Source organism: Cryptomeria japonica, chromosome 10, assembly GCF_030272615.1.
Source record: "Cryptomeria japonica chromosome 10, Sugi_1.0, whole genome shotgun sequence".
Classification (NCBI taxonomy): Eukaryota; Viridiplantae; Streptophyta; class Pinopsida; order Cupressales; family Cupressaceae; genus Cryptomeria; species Cryptomeria japonica.
The window spans coordinates 174,568,549-174,588,109 of record NC_081414.1 but is presented as its reverse complement, the minus strand read 5'-3'; the positions used below and the strand labels follow the sequence as shown (position 1 = coordinate 174,588,109).

The following is a 19,561-nucleotide window of genomic DNA, read 5'->3' as shown; positions in this document are numbered from 1 at the left end:
AGCCACGCTAGAAGTTTGGACACATAGGTTAGTTGCACACATGAGGATCGGGCGACCATGTGGATCACTAATCACACCACCCCCTCCCTCCCAAACTGGTTTACCACAAGAAAACCAATCAAAGTTTAACTTTAGCCATCAAGTGTTGGGGGTGTTCATTTAATAGCATTTCTAAAGCCAACGGGAGAGGTCGAGAAGCCAAATAGAGTCGGTTCCATTTCCCAAGACCTAGCAATCTCCCAATCCAAAGGAATCGGGGGGTGAGTATGAGTTCATTTCACTAAACAAATCAAATTTTCTTTGACATTTTAAATAATTCTATTGGAAAGGTCCTCCTAGCCACACTTTTTTCCTCTAAAGATTTTGTTATTCCAATTCTTCCACAAGCACTAGTCAGTGTGAAAGAAAGGTTATTTCCAAAGCTCAAGAGATAGGGAATTCTTGGAAGGCAAGCTACCCAAGAGATTATCCTTGGCCCCAATATTCCAAACCCAATCCAAAAAAAACTACCAATAATATTTTATCTGACATTCGAGGGGAAAGGACAATCAAATAAGAGATTTCAATACTTTTGCCTCATTCTCACAGAGCACACATTTATTGGGAAGATGGAAACCCCTCTTGATAAGATTATCCAAACTAAGGATTCTGCCATGGAAAACAATCCGCTAGAAGAAACAGATGTTTGGCAGAGTAGACATCGTCCAAATAAAGTCCCACTTAAAAGTGGGTGCTCGGGAAAGACAAGTGAGCTCAAAGCTATATTTCACTAAGAAGTTGCCATCCTTCGAAGGAGCCCCAATCAAAATATCATCTTGCCCTCTTCTATAAAATTTGACACTATTGAAAATTCTAAGAAGCTTAACCACAACATGTTTGGGGGATTGAGGCAATTTAGTGGCTTTAAATTTCCACTCCATAGGATGTGAAAAAGGTACCCAGTAATCACAAAGACCGTGGGTCCAAAATCTTGCCAAAATCTCTTCTTCAACCATAGAATAGATAGGGTGGATCTTGAGATGGGTGTGGGAGATCCAAGGATCTTTCCAAAATCAAACAATTCAACCATTCCCTGGTTGCAAAATCAAGCCTTTAGATAGAAAATCCCAAGTATTGAGGATATTATTCTAGATGTGAGACCCTCTAATCATAACATTTTGATCCATGAAGGACAACAATCTCCCATTCAAATACTTGCTAGCCATGATCAAAATCCACTTGGCAGCATCAGAAAGGAGTCTCTAGCCAATCTTCGCTAAGAGTGCTTCATTAAGGGGCCTCAAACCTTTGATTCTCAGACCATTATCATGTTTAGTATAGCATACTTTCTCCCAATCAACAAGGGATATTTTATTACATTGTTCCACACTAGCCTAGAGGAAGCGTCGTTGGATTTTATCAAGTTTCTTAGCCCAAGATGGAAAGATGTGGAAAAAAGAGAGGAGGTAAACTAAAGTAATCTATAAGGAGGCTTTTAAGATGAAGATTACCAATATTTCTTATAATTAAACCTTTCCACCCAACAATTTTCCTCTATCTTCTCTCAAGAAAACCCACCCAAACCAAATTTCCCACCTTCCCAGTAGTGAGAGGAAGGCCCAAATAAGTAGATGAGAGAAGGGAAATCCTTCAATTAAGGATATGTCTGATTCTATTTTGGATGGCCTAATCAGAATTCATAAAGTAGAGAGTTCTCTTATCTAAATTGATTTTTTGACTAGAAGTAAAGGTATAGTTAGAGAGAATGGTCTTCCAGCATTTATCTTTTGCTATGGAAACCTCACCAAGGAGAAGGGTACCATCCACAAATTGTTGGTGGGAAATAATAAAGGTGGCCTACGAGGGTTGAACACCTTTAATGTCACTATTCCGAAGAGCACACATTAAGTCTCTCCCAAAGGCCTCCACCATGGGGATGAAAGGGTAGGGCAATAGGGGGTCCCCCTGTCGCAATCCGTCAGAAGAATTGAAGGAGCCATGGAAAATACCATTGATAAGGACTGAGAACATCGAAGTTTTAACACAAGCCTTAATAGCCCGAAGAATCTTGCCACCAAATCCAAATTTTCTCAAGACCAAAGAAAGAAAGGGCAGCACAACATCAACAATTTGGCACCTAGGAACAAAACCTTTATACTTAGCTTGGATCAGGGAGTTGAGGAAAGGTTTGATTGCATTAACAATAAGTTTTGGGAAGATTTTGTACAAAGTATTGCAAAGGCTAATGGGGATAAATTCAAACATTCTCATAGTCCCATCTCTTTGAGGGATGAGAACAATAAAGGTTTTAATAATTTCCTTGAGGATCCTGGCAGAGGAAAGAAATTCCCTAGCGATAAGGATAATATCAGGGCCAACAATATCCAAATATTCTTGAAAAAAAGAAGCACAAAAACCCATCTAGGTCGGGGGCTTTGAAGGGGTCGAAGGAAAAAACTGTAGCTTTAACCTCCTCCTTGGAGAAAATCCACTCCATAAACAAGTGGTCATCATGGTTTGCTAATGGAGGGGATGCAATTGGCCAATCTGGCAGAGGTCGCAACAACACTAGGATCCATAGAAGGCCTAAGCTTAAGCAAGCTATAGAGTTGAGAGACAACAACCTAACCAATATCCAATTCCTCAGACACAAAAGTACCATCAGCCCACAAGAGCTCCTTAAAATAGTTGCTCTTTGTATGACGACTAGAATATTGATGGGTAAACTTTGTATTTTTATCCCCCTCCTTAACCCATTGGATCCTATACTGCTGCTTCCAATATAGTTCCTCTTTAACAATTAGATTGTGGAGGTCAGGCAGAAGTGCACATTCCTTATCTCTATCATCCTTAGAAGTCCCAAGGGATTGCATACATTTTTGGAGAAAATAAACCTAGGCTTTAAGAGCCTTCCTCTGAGCTAGATGTCCCCTAAGGAGGATTTACTCTAGGATTGAAGATAAACTTCGAGCAATTTCAATTTGTGAGCAACATGGAACACGGTTGTAACATGAATATTGACACTCCATTAATGTGCCACAAGGTCTCTGAAGTTGGGACAAAGGGTCCACATGCTTTTATACTGAAAAGGAAACCCTCTTTTGGGATGAGGGATTTGCTAGGAGACAGAGATAGGACAATGGTTAGAATCACTACAAATAAATGAAGAGAGGTGGCAATTCTAGTAGATATCCCAAGAGAAAGAGAACTGGAATAATGATCAAACCAAACCTAAATGAGGTTCTCACCCATTCATTGATTAGACCAAATTAAGTTCCTATTTTGAAAATCTAGGTCGGAAAGGCCACCATTGGAGAGGAATTCCTAAAGATCCATCATAGTTTCAGAGAAATCCAAAGACCCTCCATATTTTTTCAAGGGGAAGAGAGGAGTGTTAAAGTCCCTCATAACAATCAAGTGAGCACCACGAAGGCCATTCCAATGGAAAATCAAAGAGCCCTAGAGATCCTGCCTAAGAACAACATTATTAGGAGCATAGACATTAGTGAGACGCCAAACATAAGAAGAAGGAATACTATCAAAATCTATGCACTAAAAATTCTCTTTAACAACCAGAGAACCAGAGAGGTAGCTCAGCCACCAGAGGACTGCAAGACCACCAGAGGCACCTTCAAAACTCATAGCAATCGAATGGGAGAAGGGACAGATGAAGTTACACACCTTTTTATAGGATTCCTTGGTCATCTTAGTTTCTTGAAGTAATAAGATATCCGGTTTCAAATCCCTCACCAGATTCTTAACAAGAATCTGTTTATGGGATCCATTCGAGCCCCTTATACTCTAGGAGAGAATAATCATTACTACATCTTCCAGGAGTAGAACTGCTCCAACGTACTCTAACATCCATTAGCTATGTCCCTAGCTGCACTATTCTAATGAACATCCTTGAAATATTTCCTTCCCACACGAGAGTCTTTACCCATATCAGCAGACTTCCTATGACTCGAGAAAACAACTGAGTCTTTGAACACAAGGGGCCTCGAAGAGGTAGAAGGAGACCACAGCTACTTCATCACAAAATTCTCTGGATGCACACCGTGAAGAGGAAGCACAAAAAGGGGGGAGGAAGGGTCCAACTCCATAATAGGGAGAGGGGAGACCTTGGACCGGTAAGGGAAAAAAGGAACCAACGTCCAACCCTAAGAAGAACAAGGCGTCAAACTGGTCGGAGAGATCTCATCATCATTCGATATGCCCAAGGAGAGAGGGAGGCAGACCTCCAAAGCAACCTCTAGGGAGAAGACAGAAACAACCACTGAGGAGGAGGAAAAAATTGTGTAGACAGGAACTTCCATCACCTAAACAAGAACTTTGGTCACTATCGAATCAAAGCAAGGGACAAACACTATAGAAGAAAGGGGAACTAAGATAGGCATAGCAAACACCAGTAAATCAGGAGAAGGACTAGCCACAATCACAATAGGTAGGTAAATAGAGGGTGGAGAAGAACCAGGACTAGGAGTGAGGGTGGGGCATACAACAGGATCCACAACACCCATAAGCAAACCAGTGTCCGATGAGACCGAGCTAGGGGCAGACTTGGTGGGAGAGGAAATCTTACCTTTACTTTTGGATTCTGGAGCCACCTTTCCACCCATATGGAAAGCATTATCCAAGTGACCAACAAGTGAGCATCGATGATAGAAAATCTTCAAATTCTCATACTCTAAAGGTTGAGTCCAAGAACCAAATTATTACTTCAACACAACAGAAGTCAGCAGGAAGGTACAAGGAGCAACACTAAGACAAAATCGAGCAAAAACCATCCTCAAACTATGGCAGGTGATGGAATCCACTGCAATAAACTGGCCAAATGATTTTCTAATGCCTTCAATAATCTCCTCGTCCTAGTATCAAATAGGAAGACTAGAAAGACGAAAACAAGTAGGGATAACAATGGAGAGTAGAGAGTCAAGCTTAAGTCCTAGGTGCCATTTGCTAAGATGCAACATTTGTTTACCATTAAGCTATGACCATCAAGAAAGAACTTTCACACAATCCTCAGAGATAGAAAGAGAGAAAAAAATAGGCCCTTAGGGAAGCCAGAGATAGAGAGGCTACCTTTGGTAGCCCACTTAGCAGTAGTCCACTTCCTAGTTGCCATTATATCAGGACGCCAACCCACAAATTTGCCAACTAGAGTATTAGCCATTTTAGCAAGGGGTTGATCCACAGAGACATCCTTAATATTGACACAAGTTTCAAGATTAGATTTTTCAACTTAGACCCCACCTATAGGTGGTGACAAAGTACCATAAAACAAGTCCTTCCAAGGGCCCAAAGGAGCAGTCATGCCAGAGCCCACAACAATGTTGATCTCAGAGCCCGGGACACTTGAAGCATCACTCGTAATTGAAGGTTTCAGGGGAGGTAAAACACCCCTAGATGCATTGACCCCAAGGATAGGGGAGGAGATATGTAAACAGTCCCCTAAAATTTTAGGGAGAAGGAAAGTATTTACCATAAAGGCAACCTCTCCCACCATGTCCAAACAACTTCTCGCTCGACGAAAAACACCACCCACGAAACCATCACCAACCTAGAATAGATTAGGAGGTTTCCGCCCATCGCCTCATGTAGAGCTCATTTTTAAATTGTTAAAATTTATTAATTTTATCGATTAATTTTTAATATAATTACATGTAGTTAATATTTGAATATTTTTTTATAATTAGGTGCACAGTCAATGAAGACTCAATGTTGAGAATTTTAATTTGAGTACTAAAAATATAACTCAAATTTCAAGACTAATACATCTTAGAATTTAAAAAATAGAATTAGTTTAATTTTAGAATATGGAATCATTTTCATGCAAACAAAAAAAATTGAATATAAAAGTTGTTTTCATATCTAGATTTTTTTTGGGAAAATTGTTACTAATGGAGGTAGCTCACACTAAATTAAAGATGAAAATAGTTACAAAAAGTTCCTAGATACATAGAGAGAAAACTACGATTCTTATACCTTGAATGATTTCTTAGGTTTGCTCCATCTAAGCTGAAGAGAGAAGACTTTCATTATAATCAACAAATAGCAAAATATGCAAAAGTCTTCATTTTGTTTTTGGATAATCCAATCCACGGTGTAGTATGGCTATGTCTTTAATCATTATAAACGAGCTATATCTTAATTTAGTTTGAATATACACTTACAAAATTGAATTCTTCACCTATGTACATGAGTGTGGTATACAAAAATGAACCTAACCTATATAAATAAGCTCACATAGAATTAAAATCTATTTTAAAATCACCCTAACATAGTTTATATGTCTAAAGTGGAATGGTGCTATTAGGAACTATTTAGGAAATTACTATGAAAGGATTTGTTATCGTTTAGTCTATCTACTTGCTGGACCAGTTTAATGGTGATGACCAAATATTTAAGAGAATAGCTCAATGTGCAAAATGCATAGGATGATGGTACAAGGTAATAATAGCAATGAGATTCTCTATAATATTATTATGATGATACTCTTGTTTAAATGCATTAGCATTGTATTCCTAATTTTAAATGCATAATTTTTATTTTGTATCAAATTTAATAGCATAAGACATATATGTACTTGGAATGTTCAAAATGACTAAAGTGGAATGGTGCTAGTAGGAAGTATCTAGGAACTTACTAAGAAAGGATTTGTTATCCTTTAGTCAGTCCACTTGGTAGACCAAATTAATGGTGATGACCAAATATTCAAGAGAATAGCTAAATATGCAATATGCATAGGATGATGGTACGAGATAATAATAGTAATGATATTCTCTATGATATTATTATGATGATACTCTTGTTTAAATGCATTAGCATTGTATTCTTAATTTTGAATGCATAATTTTTATTTTGTATCAAATTTAATAACATAACACACATATATGCACTTGGGATGTTCAAAATGACTAATATGAAAGATTTGATAAAGGTAGATTTAAAATTTGAAAGTTTGTTGTTTGAGGTTTAGGTATACATATAAAAGTGGCTTGAATTAAATCTAAATTCATGAATCTAAACTAAAGTGGTAAATACATTATCTTATAATCAAAACAAATTCATAGGAATGAGTGATGATAATAACAAGCTACAATAAAGTTGTGATAAAAGTTACATGCAAGAAAATGACATTCACTTCTTATTATGTAAAGGATAATCTAGTTGAAGTGGGTCCAAAATAGAATGGAAAATTGCATAAGTATAAAATATTTAGTTTTACATTCCCTATAGTTTTATGTTTGTATGGACTACTAGGAGGGTTCATTTGAATGTAATAAAATAATCAACATGGAATATAAATATTTTAAATATTTAAAGAGTGAGAACTAAATATAAGGTAAAATACATATGAAACACACACCAAACAAACATATTTCTCTACATCAAGTATGCACCTCCTACAAGGAGAAAAAGTAAACAAAAATTAATAAACCTTTTATGAAAAAAACCATTGATTATGTAAGTGTTGTCTAACAAGTGATTGGTTATGGTTAAAGTTTAACTTAGTTGGCATATTCTATGATGTAACCATGTTGCATTTAATATCCTTTCTTTAGTGCATTATTAAATATTTGATTTATATATTTGATAAGGATAATTGAAGACATTATATTGGTTTGGATAGAATGGATATGATTTCATAACAAGAAATATAAACTTGAATTTGATACAAAGGAGAGCTTTAATGCTAGTGGTTTGCGCTTGGAGGGCTAGGATTGAATTTACTAGATGGATGATTGGGAAATTAAAAATTATTTTTAATTTGGATTGAATGAATTTTGTAATGGGTTGTAAGGATTATTTCTCTCTTATTCTACTTGATGTTAACATAAATAATCATGTGTAAATTCTTAGGTGACTTGTTAATGTGGCATCTTAACTAGTTGGTATGTAGTTATGCCCATGTTGCAAGTTAGGTAGGTAGGATATTTGTCCTTTATATACACATCCACTCCTCACCTCTCGTAATGTATTTGTTCACTATCTGAATCATTAATCCATCTTCTTTTGCAATACTACTTCTTTGTTGTTTCTATTTTTCCTAGGATGCTTGTTAGATCTCACATGGTACCAGAGCTGAGCTAGAGCAAGGGAAATACAAATATGATTTTGTAAGAAAATTATTATGAAGATTCAAAAGTCAAGCTACAAATTAGAGGTTCATGTGAATTTTTCTTGTTTGTGCAAATTCAAGTAAAGGATTGCAACTATTTGGTGAAATTTTTTCAATTTGTAGTAAATTTTATTAATTTTTGGTAAACTCTTCTTTCATTTTAGCAAATATTTATGCAATATTTGCAATTTTTTTAATTTTAAAAATATATTGTTTAAATATTTGTAAAGTTTACTCGATCTACGCAAACATTGTTTGTAGGAATTATTTTGTTCCAATTTTTCGACATTCATTTGTATTCATATCTATAAATTATTCTCAACTTTGAGGAAATCTAGAAATTGATTGTAATATTTCATGATTTTTTGCACAAATTTGGTTTTCCATCTACAAATAATTTATCATTTCTACCTTGATTATTGAGAACATTATATATTTCAACGTTGTATTTCGAAATTGTAAATTAAATAGTACTTTTAGACATATATTTCCTATCATAATATGTCATATTTCAAACATGACTTATACACAAAAAAACACAAAGAAAATAATTATATCTTTTAATACACAAATCAAATTATATTATGAAATATTTTAAATTTCATACACACATATAAATACACTACAATACACATAAATATTCATGTATATAACGTAGATATTTTTCAATTAAAATAAATGTTATAAGATATTATTAATACAAAAAACATGGACCCTAATTATAGTAAACATGAAACTCTAAAATGCAAGATTGATCTTTCTATGATTCAAACTAACTTTTCATTGTATAGATGGTTTGTAAAAGTGTTAGTACTAAGAGTATTATGCTTGCCACTCAAGAGATAATATACAATGGCTTTGAGCAATTCCTTACTGTGAGCTCGGTAATCCACATGTTTAGACAGTTGTTATCATACTTGTTTATCATGTTCAAAATTTGCTAAAAGTTATGCTTGATAGTAATTCTGATGCATAATATGTTATATCTTAAATAACTTACATAAAAAATTAATAAAGAAAAATAATATATCTTCTAATACACAAATCAGATTATATTATAAAATATATTAATTTATATAAAAGTTTTCTATTGATATACCTATTATACTTCACATAATAGTACACACATTCTTTATATTCAGTTCTCCATGCACCCTACATGAAACTCTAAAATTCAATATGTCTAGGAAGAACGATTTTCTAAGATTTGAAATAACTTTCCATTGTGTAGATGGTTTGCAAAAGTGTGAGTACTACAAGTATTACCGCTGCTACTAAGGAGATAATGTACCATGGACTTGAACAATGCTCTTTCCGGAACTCGCTCATCCATACTTTCAGCTTGCTATCGTAGTGTTCATGAACTTCTGTCAAAACATCCTTCAAATCATGCTCTTCCGTGATTCCGACGCACAGAGCATTGAACATTTTAGCTACTTGCTTATCACTACCCAGATAATTTTTTATAATTCTCGCTTTCCGAAACAGCCCAACATCCTCCCTGGAGTCAATTAAGCAATCCATTCTATACAGGTTGAGGGAAATCACTCGCGTAATTTTGTAATTTTCCTGCATTTGACACTCTTCAAGAGCAATGAGATTTCTCAAGAATATTTCTGTGTTATCATCCACAATGATTTGAGGGAGATAAAGTGTACTGCTTCGCAAAAATCTGCGTTTAAAGTGGACTTTTCCTCCAGTGCTCTGTTTCAATTTAATTCCAGCTTCTTCCAACTTTTCGGCTGATGGCATCATACTTCCATCTACTGCAGCAGACCCACGAAGCCCACGAATTATATGCTCCCAGCTTGCCCCTCTAAAACAACCAACGCCATTTGGAGTGGCAATGCAAGCACAAGATTTAATGGGGTTATCAGCCTTGCAACCGGAATTTGAATCTGACAAGAAATCTGCAATAACCTGTCTTGACAAATCCAATAGATGGAATGCACCTCCTTTAATAAATTTGGCAATTAGATCTTCATTATGTTTATTTTCCTTGAACGGATAGCCTTGAAAATAGCACCCCATGCAACGATTCAATGTGTCAGCTAAGAAGGCTACAGGATCTTTCAACTCCAATTTTAGGATCTTTTTCAGAATACATAGAGGAATCTGATTTTCTAGCTTCAAAATGTCCATTAAAATCTCTCCTCTTTTAATGCTATTAGCTCTGTGCGAGTGGAAAACAAGGCTAGAATTGGGCATGTCCATTTGAAGGAACTCAAGAATAAAGCATGCATCCATGGTCATCATCGAGACAAGCGCATTGTCATCCCATTCATTGGCCGAGTCTTCATAGCAATCTCTGATCTCTTCATGTAGTTCTTTAACCTTGTCGACTAAGTGTTCCCTGGTCATATTAGGGATCCTTTCCACAGTTCTGTCTACTGCTTGAAGCTTGTATTCGTCCATTACAGTCATCTGCTGGTCTTTCTTGTGATGAAAAGGTCCAAGAAACACAACCAAAGGATCATAAGCTTCTCGGTTGGCTTTCTTTATAATTTCGGGCACCCGATATATAGATACATCAGCGGACGTTTTTCTGTTTTTGTAGTTAATAAATGCGGGATCAAGTTTTAGTTTATCAAACCATGATTCAGGTTCTCTGTTCACTTCCAACGGTCCTTGCCTCTCTCCATTTTGGATGTCTATTTTAACAGTTGCTATATTGTTTTCAGCTTCCATAAATACTTCCTGAAAAAAACAAACATGATGAAGTCACTAGGACAAAAAGGGTGAGGAACCACATAAATAACGTATATTTTTAAACATTTGCAAAAGTTCCCAAACTTAGCACTGAACAAATACCGAGCATACATTGCGTAGAAATAATGAGACGGAATTATTAAAAAATACATTAAAACTAAAATTGAGCAGAACATTACTCGTTGAGCTGTGTATTTTATTCATTCGAAGGAGACCCGAAAGGGCAAATTGTTTCGTAGCCATGAATATGTAACTTGACGTGTCTTTCACACTTAAGAAGCAATATAACGACAAGGTCTTTTTTTAAAGAAAATAAAACCTTTTCTTTTTTAAAATAGACCACCTAAATCCTTTGTCTCCCTTTTACCCCCACTCTAGCAAAAGAAAACGATAAGTTACACTAGCGGATTCTTCACACTATGATTTATAAGCATTCGGAAAAGACTATGAATTATTAGTACTAGCAATTGTACCTTTGTGTGTAATAGGTATGTCGAAGAGGTGTGTAAAGCAAATTAGGAAAAAAAAGTGATCTATTTTTGGCATATCTTTGTATAGTGCATAAGTTTACTTGGTAGATCACTTAGCAAATGATGTTGTTTGTGTAACAAAGATCTCAATGGACAAATGATAGCTTGAAATCAACTATGCATCGACTTACAATGATCCTAATATGATAGAAACAAAACATACACAGAGAGAGAGATACAAATATAAGTATATTGGTCTAGGAAGAGGGAGAGTGAGGGAGAGGGAGATAGATGCATGGATAGAGAGGGAGACATGTTTAGAGAAAAATGGGGATAAGAATACGAAACAAATAGATGGAGAGATAGAAAGAGGGAGATGGAGAGATATAGATAGAGGGATATAGGGAAATGGAGATATATAGATAAAGGGATATAGGGAAATGAAGTTGTATAGAGGAAGAGGGAGTAGAGAGAGAGAGATATAGATGGTGAGATAGAGAGATAAATATATAAGGAGATATAGAGAGGAAGAGAGAAATATTAACAAATAGATAGGGGGGAGATAGAGAGAGGGAGAGAGATATATGGGACTGATAAAGAGAGATATAGAGATACGTTGGAAGAGAATGAGAGAGAGACAAATAGGGTGGATAGAGAGGAAGTGAGGGAGGAAGAGATGGGGAGAGAGAGGGAGGGAGAGATGAGGGGAGACAGAAAGGAACGAGGAGAAAGGGATGAGGCTTTGACACAAGGTGCTAGCTCGGCGCCCGGTGGACCCCACGCGTGTGTGCATGAATCTCAAGGTAGTGATGAGCTAGCTAGCAAGTGGACCCCATGTGCACAATTCCCAAGACATCCAAATTTTAATGTAATGCCTCGAGAGGAAACCCCGAAGCGATTAAGCCATAACACAAGAATAGAGTGCAATAATTTTTTTTTAAAAGTTACACAACATTAAGATACAACAAGATATCAAAGATTCAGATTACATAGCGGAAGACATCAACTAACACCTAAAGAGTTTCCCAACGTGATTATTTAATTACACATTTCACATTTGTTGTTACAAAATTAACATAACACAACAAAAATACAGTCTCAGCAGAGACTAAAAAAAAATTATTGCACTCCATTTGTGTGTTTTAGCTTTATCCCTTCGGGGTTTCCTGGCGGGGCATTACATCTAGAGACACAAAGAGAAAAGATAGGGAGAGAGGAAGAGAGATAGGTAGAGGAAGAGATATAAGAAGAGTGGGGAGAGACGTAAAATAGCTCAATATAAAAAGAGTAAGAGGGAGAGGGAGAGGGATAGATATAGAGAGAGGGTGATATATAGAGAGATATATAGAGGAATGGGCAAAAAGATAGGTATAGGAAGAGAGTTAGGGAGGTAGGGAGACATGGGTAAAGAAAGCTATGGATAGAAACAAATGTAGAGTGAGAAGGAGATGGAGGTAGAGAGACATGGAGAGAAAAAGATAGAAAGAGGATTAAGAGGGGTATAAAGGGAGAGAAATAGAAATATAGAGAAAGAAAGATGAAGTGAATAAGAGAGAGGTGGAGATAATGTGATATAGATAGAGAGGAAGAGGGAGAGATAGGGAGATAAAGATAGAGGAGGAAAGAACAAGAGAGAAGAAGGTGAAAGATACAATAAATAGAGGGAGGAAGATAGAGAGATAGAGATAAGAAGGGAGAAATTAGGAGTGTGTATAAGAGTGAGAGAGATTATATATATATATATATATATATATATATATATATGGAGAGAGATAGAGAGGGAGATATGAATATAAATAGATAGAGAGGCAGAGATGGGGAGGTAGAGTAGGGAGTAGAGATAATTAGAGAGATATCAAAACAAGGAGTGACAAGGAAAGGGGGTGAGAAAAGGTGACATAGGAATAGAAAGAGGGAGAGATGGAGAGATAGATACAACTTGGGAAATATAGAAGGGGAGAGATATATATGTAAAATAGAAAGGAAGAGAAGAAGGGATGGAGGGAGAGAGAGAAGGAGAAATAGAGAGAGAAAGGAGGCAATGAAAGAAGGGGAGATAGAGATGACATATAGAGAGAGCTAGAGAGAGGGCTATAGAGAGAGAGTAGGAGAGATGGAGTGAATAAAAGAGAGATAGAGAGGGAGAGGGAGAGGGAGAGATGGGAAGATAGAGATAGACGGGTACAAATGAGAGATAAAGGAGGTGATAGAGATAAGTAATAGAGAGAGAGTGTGTGTGAGAGAGAGTGAGAGTGAGAGAGATAAGTACTGTGATAGGGAGGGAGAAGCATGGTGTGTGTGTGTTTGAGATATGGAGATATAGATATAGATGGAAAGAGATGTATATTAATAGATAGAAAGGGGAGGAGAGAGAGTGGGAGAGAAATATAGAAATGATAAAAGAGAAGTAGAAGGATATAAAGAGAGAGAGGAATAAGGAGAGAGTAGAAATAGTGACGGATAGATATAGGGCAAAAAATAAAGGGGAGAGACAAACAAATTGATAGAGAGAGGGAGAGTTCAAACAAATTTTGATTTTTTTGTTAATTATTACTCCTAATTTTTTTCCATCTATTTACTTTAAGAAAATAAACTACATAAATATTGACATTGATAAATTCAACAAAATAAAGAAAATAAAAATAATAAGTTTTGTATTATAACTAAAAGAATGTGTTTTATTTTCAAACGTAAATCTAAATTAAATGTTAAAATAGACTAAACTAAATAAAAACTCAAAATGTATCAAAATCCGAATATTAATAAAAATTGATAATTTAGGAAAAATAGACATAAGAATTTTTTTATTAAAAATCATGTACTCTATTTTAATAAATATTTTATTTTAAATAAACTAATTTAATTAAAAAATTTCATATCATTTATAAAATATTTAATTTAAATAAATAAATAAGTTTATAATAGAGATGTATTTGATTGTATGTGAATTTTTTTATTTTTATTTTTATATAACACTTTTATTAAGGCAATCTCTATGAGGCTTGCTAGGCTCACCCCTAATATTACTAAGGCAATCTCTATGAGGCTTGCTAGGCTCATCCCTAAGATTATTTCGGGTGAGCAGGGTGGATTTGTTCCTGGTAGGGATACTGCAGAAGGGGCCATTGTGGCACATGAATTTTTGCACTCTATCTCCAACCTATATCTATTCCTACAATGATTCTAAAAGTTATATATGATGAAAGCTTATGATAGGGTTAGTTGGCAAGCTTTATCTTCTATTCTTAGAAAATTTGGTTTTGGGGTCAAGTGGGTGAGATGGATTAATGAATGTATTTCAACTACCATATTTTTTGTTATCTTGAATGGTTCCCCTTGTGGTTTTTTTGCCTCATCTAGAGGGCTTCGGCAAGGTGATCCTTTGTCTCCTTTTTTGTTTATCATATTGGCTGAAGCCTTAAGTAGATCTATCTTGGCTACTAGCAAGGTTGGTCTTTGGAAAGGTATTAGTATTCCAAATATGGTAGATAAGCACTCACATTATCTTTTGCTGATGATACTTTATTTTTTGGGTGATCTACTATGGCCATGGCAAACGTTATTACAAGATTATCATAGATTATTCAGCCTTTCGTGGTCAAAAAGTGAATAGTGCTAAATCTAAGATCTTTTTTCTTAATGTTTCTCCCTTGGTACAATCAAGGTTGGTTAAGTTTTGGGGATTTAATGTTGGTCACTTCCCTTGCAAGTACTTAGGGATTCCTTTTTTTATTGGTTCTAAAAAGCATAACTTTTGGGAAATAATCTCCTCTTCCATATCGACAAGGATTCTTTCTTGGAGCCATAAGTGGCTTACTTTCCCTAGTAAAATAGTGCTTATCAAGTCTGTTTTGAATGTGGTTCCTATTTATCTGATGTTAGTCTTAAAGGCTCTTGAAAAGGTAGTTGTTAATTTGCAGGTAGTTTTGAGGACCTTCTTATGGAATGATAATGTTAGTGGTAGGGCTCGAATACCATTGTTGGCTTGGGATAAGGTTTGTTCTTTGAAGAACCTAGGAGGAGCTAGTATCAGAGACTTAGGTAACAAAATTTGGCATTAGGGGCTAAATAAGTGTGGAAGTTATATAAAGAACCTTCTTCCAAGTGGGCTTCGATTTTGTTTGCAAAATATTTAGAGAATAGACCTAGGGAGACTATTTTCACAGCTTCTTCGCTTCGCCATGGATCAACAATATGGAATTTTATGTCCAAATGTAGGTATGTTATCCTCCCTAGTTTATCTTGGCTTGTGCATAATGGTAGGAAAGACAAATTTTGGGAGGACGTATGGAATGGTTATGCTGCTTTGACTAGTATTAGAGATTGGTCGACCCTTATGTCTCAGTTAAAGTCTTCTTGGGGAAGTTTTGTGGCGGATTATTTTTATTTGGATTTGTCTGGTCTTGTGCTGGTTGTTAGATGGAAATCGATTGATTCATTCCATGTTGGGAAAGAGATTAAGTCTTCTTATATTGAGGAGTTAAATAAGCAGAAAATTGTTTTTTCAAAAAGAGATGATGAGTTAATTTGGATCCATTCTAAGTCTGGGGGGTATATGGTTAAATGCAGGTATAAGTTTTTATCTGCTAGCTACAGGGGGAGTTGTGCCCCTTTAGATTTTTTTGGCATATTGCCTGTCTTCCAAAGGCAGGTGGTTTTGCTTGGTTGGTTGTCCAAGATAGAGTCCTCACTGGTATCAGATTAGATAGACTTGGGATTACTATTGTGTTTCCTTGTGTGTTGTGTGGTTGTTCTTTGGAATCGACTGATCACCTTTTTATTCATTGTCCCTTTTCTTCAGAGTGTTGGTATTGGCTATTTGGTAAATTGAATTGGTCTGCAACATTATGTGGGGATATACAGTCCCAGTTTAGGAGTTGGCCTTCTTTGTGCTCATCCTCTTTTTATGCTTGTCTATGGGACATTTCCCCTTCTATTCTGATCTGGAATATATGGCTGGAGAGGACCAACAAATTTTTTAGGAAAAAGATTTCTTCCCTCGCTGATGTTCTTTACTGTATAGAAAAATCCATTTCAGAAGTTGCATTGGATTTTATATACAAGGGTTTGGATTCTCAATGCTTTTTTTCCTCTTGCGATAGCTAGATTACGAGGCATTGTTTGGCCTTGAATTTACTCCCTCTTCAGGGTGCTATTTCTAGGAGTATGGCTTCTAAAATCAACAAAAAGGAGTTGACTTGGTTGCGACCTCCTAGATCCAAGTATAAGCTAAATTTTGATGGTGCCTCACAAGGCAACCCAGGTAAGTCTACAATTGGGGTGTGGTTATTGATGATGATTCCAAAATTGTTAAGGCAAGGTGTCAGTGTATCCTTTATGGGACTAACAATGCTGCGAAATTTCAAACACTTTCTGTTGGTCTAGATTTGTTAATTTTATTGAATTTTAAAGATGTTGTGATTGAAGGAGATTCTATGGTGGTCTTTTATGTTGTAGCCAATTGATTTTGTCATTCTTAGCATCTACAATATTGGTTGGATAAAATTTTGTTACAAATTAAGGTTTTTAATTCATATTATTTTTCTCATTGTTATAGGGAACCAAATTTCATTGCAGAATATTTGGCTAATAAGGCATTAGAAGAGAATATTCAAATACTGGAGGAGATAGATGTTTGTTGTCTGCCTCCTTTGTCTGAGAGACCTTAGCAGTTTCTTGGGGTCTGCTTGTGGGGATATTTGTTTTTATTTGATTGTTTTTGGGTCACCCTCTTAGGCTCTGTCTCGACCTCGCACTTTACTTGGGATCATTAATATTTATACACATTTAGTTGGATGGAATCAGGGGTCTTTTTTTTTGGCTCTCTACTTGATGTGATTAGATTGCATTCTTGTTTATGATTGGAAGGAATGTGTTGGCCGAATCATTGCTTCTGAGATGATGTGTTGATTGGTGATGTCTTGGGTGAGGTGTATGAATTTCTTGCACTGTTTTATGATATTTCTTGTATGGCTCTTTGCTCGGCATGAGGTTTCTTGTTTAAGACTTTCGTTAATGATTCTTCTATGTGGTGTGGCGTCTTGTGAGACTTTGCTAGTACGGGGAATGTATTATGGTTCATGTGGCCTTATAGTTTTGTATCAATTTTTTTCAATGAGATGGACTGTTAGGCTTGTTTGATTTTATGACTGTTAGTGGTATGAGGTTATCAAAAAATGATTCTTATTTTTATTCTTTTATATATGCTCGCCGACTCTATGCATTTTGCATTGCTTGTTTTTATGGTTTTTTGTGTTTTCTTGATGGATGTTTATACTGTCAGTTACAAAATTTTGCTGCCTATTGAGATTTGTGATTTTTAGGATACTCATGCCTTCGATGATGAGAAGATTGGTAGGTTGTTTAAGTTACATTCTTCAGAGTTTTCTTTTTCTATTCGTAAGGTGGTGGGCCGAAGGTAGCTAGTGGAAAATGCTAATGTTCTTCTTGCTGAAGTGGCTTCTCAGTTTGTTACTATTTGTATGGATATGATCTCGGATGCTTCTTTGGTTCAGGCATTATTGGATGCATACTTACATTCCTCTTTTTATTCTGCTTTTAATTTGGATTGTACTCTGTCTTCTTATCATTTTGAACTTGGTGATTTTCCTTATGGTGGCTTTTTATCTCAACATCAATTATACTATCTAGTAGCTGGCATTGTGAATTACTTTTTGTATTAAGAGGAGGTTTGGTTTCCGATAACTATGATGATAATGTGCTTTCTCTTGAAGTTTTCTTGGATCATGTGTTGCCAGTTACCTTGGCTACTGTTGTAAATGTTTTTTTAGGTTTACACTTTCTTCTTGAGTCTATGAATGCAGTTATATCTCTTCCAAGCATGGTGGAACCTTTGCAGGTGATTGCTCCGAATGATCAGGTTTTGATTGATTCTTAATATGAGGTGATTTCGCCTCCTCCGGATGTGGGTCCAAGCAACTGGTTTCTTCATCCTTGATGGTTGCATGCTTGGCATTTTTTAAGTTTTTCAATAGGTGAATTTTGTAATTGGCTCCCAAGCTTTGAATGGGTTGGGTTCTCATATTGTACTCAGGGTTGGATTATAGGCTTTTTTGGATAGTTTGGGCATGGGTTGGAGGGTTGAAATCTCCTTTTTTCATGTAATTTTATATGCTATATCCACCCAATGGTGGTCTTTTTATGAGCAAGACTGAAGGTTTTCTTTGCCTGGTTTTTTCCTACCAATGCTCTTTGAATCAGGTTTGTAAAAATTTATAATAAATAAAATTAGTGGTTCTCCACTTTTATTGAAAAAACTTTTTAATTACATTTAATGATCTTCATATTTCAATTTTTTTTTTTTAAATCTAAATTATTATCAGTTCAGTATGAGTCGTAAGATTTTGTAGGTAAAAGGGGTATTAATTTTAGTTGAGAAAATAATCACAAAATTTTGTTGGGGTTAAGTTCAAAATTTTGTGCCATTGATTTGGGTGTTGATTGTCCTCAAAAAAAGTAATCACATGGAAATCAGCAAATGGTAAATAAAAAAATGCAATAATGAGAAATATCTAAGGATGTGATGCATTGCATCGTCTTGCATATCTCTGTTGAATTCTATGGCATTGATGCCTCATGTTAGGCTGATTTCTCTAATAGGGAGCACCTTTGGCATAATGAATTATGAAATAAGAAAACAATTGATTAACAATGAAAAATTATTTCTTACATCATAGGGTAGAATAATCACTTTTCAATAATATGCAATTGTTTAATTTATTTTTTTTAGCCACTTGATGTTTGACTACCTTATCAAGAGTAGCAACAACCTACAATAGATTTTCCTTGGGATTGCATTCCTCAACTTGCTTCCGATGCACAAATCCAATTTGCAACAACATTTATTGTGGTAGGTCATTTTGAATTTAATTTTTTATGTGAGAATATGATTGATCAACAAGAGACAAAAGGGAGAATGTTCCCAGTAGTCAATAAGTCTAGAAAAATGTTTTTGTGTGAATATTACTTCTGCAAAGAATTTTTTCTGAGGTTACAACAATAGCTGGGAGTGTTTGTTCATTGAACAATGATTCTTTAAATAGTTAGAAGCTCCATGCAAGAAGTAGTTTGAAGGGGTAGTGAACCTCCAAACATTTGACTAGGTAGAACTCTAGAATGTTGTAGGCATGTATTTGTAAATAATTAATTTGTAATTAGTTCTATTTTTGAGTATTAATTTTTATTTTGTAAGACTTTATTTCCGTATTTATTAGAAAGAAAAAATATTGTCTATCTCTAGTTTGTTTTTCAAAACTATTAG

The 19,561-nt window shown here is 35.5% G+C and overlaps 1 protein-coding gene across 2 annotated transcripts in view; it reads right to left on the bottom strand.

Annotated features, from left to right (window-relative positions):
• Positions 1–9,201: 9,201 nt before the first annotated feature.
• LOC131067167 (UPF0481 protein At3g47200) overlaps positions 9,202–19,561 on the bottom strand; it is a 46,832-nt gene continuing 36,472 nt past the window's right edge. For both annotated transcript variants that reach the window (XM_058002116.2, XM_058002115.2), the window contains exon 2: positions 9,202–10,798. In XM_058002116.2, coding sequence (XP_057858099.2) covers positions 9,302–10,789 — 1,488 coding nt within the window. In that variant the 5' untranslated portion in view covers positions 10,790–10,798 and the 3' untranslated portion in view covers positions 9,202–9,301. The remainder of the gene's footprint in view (positions 10,799–19,561) is intronic.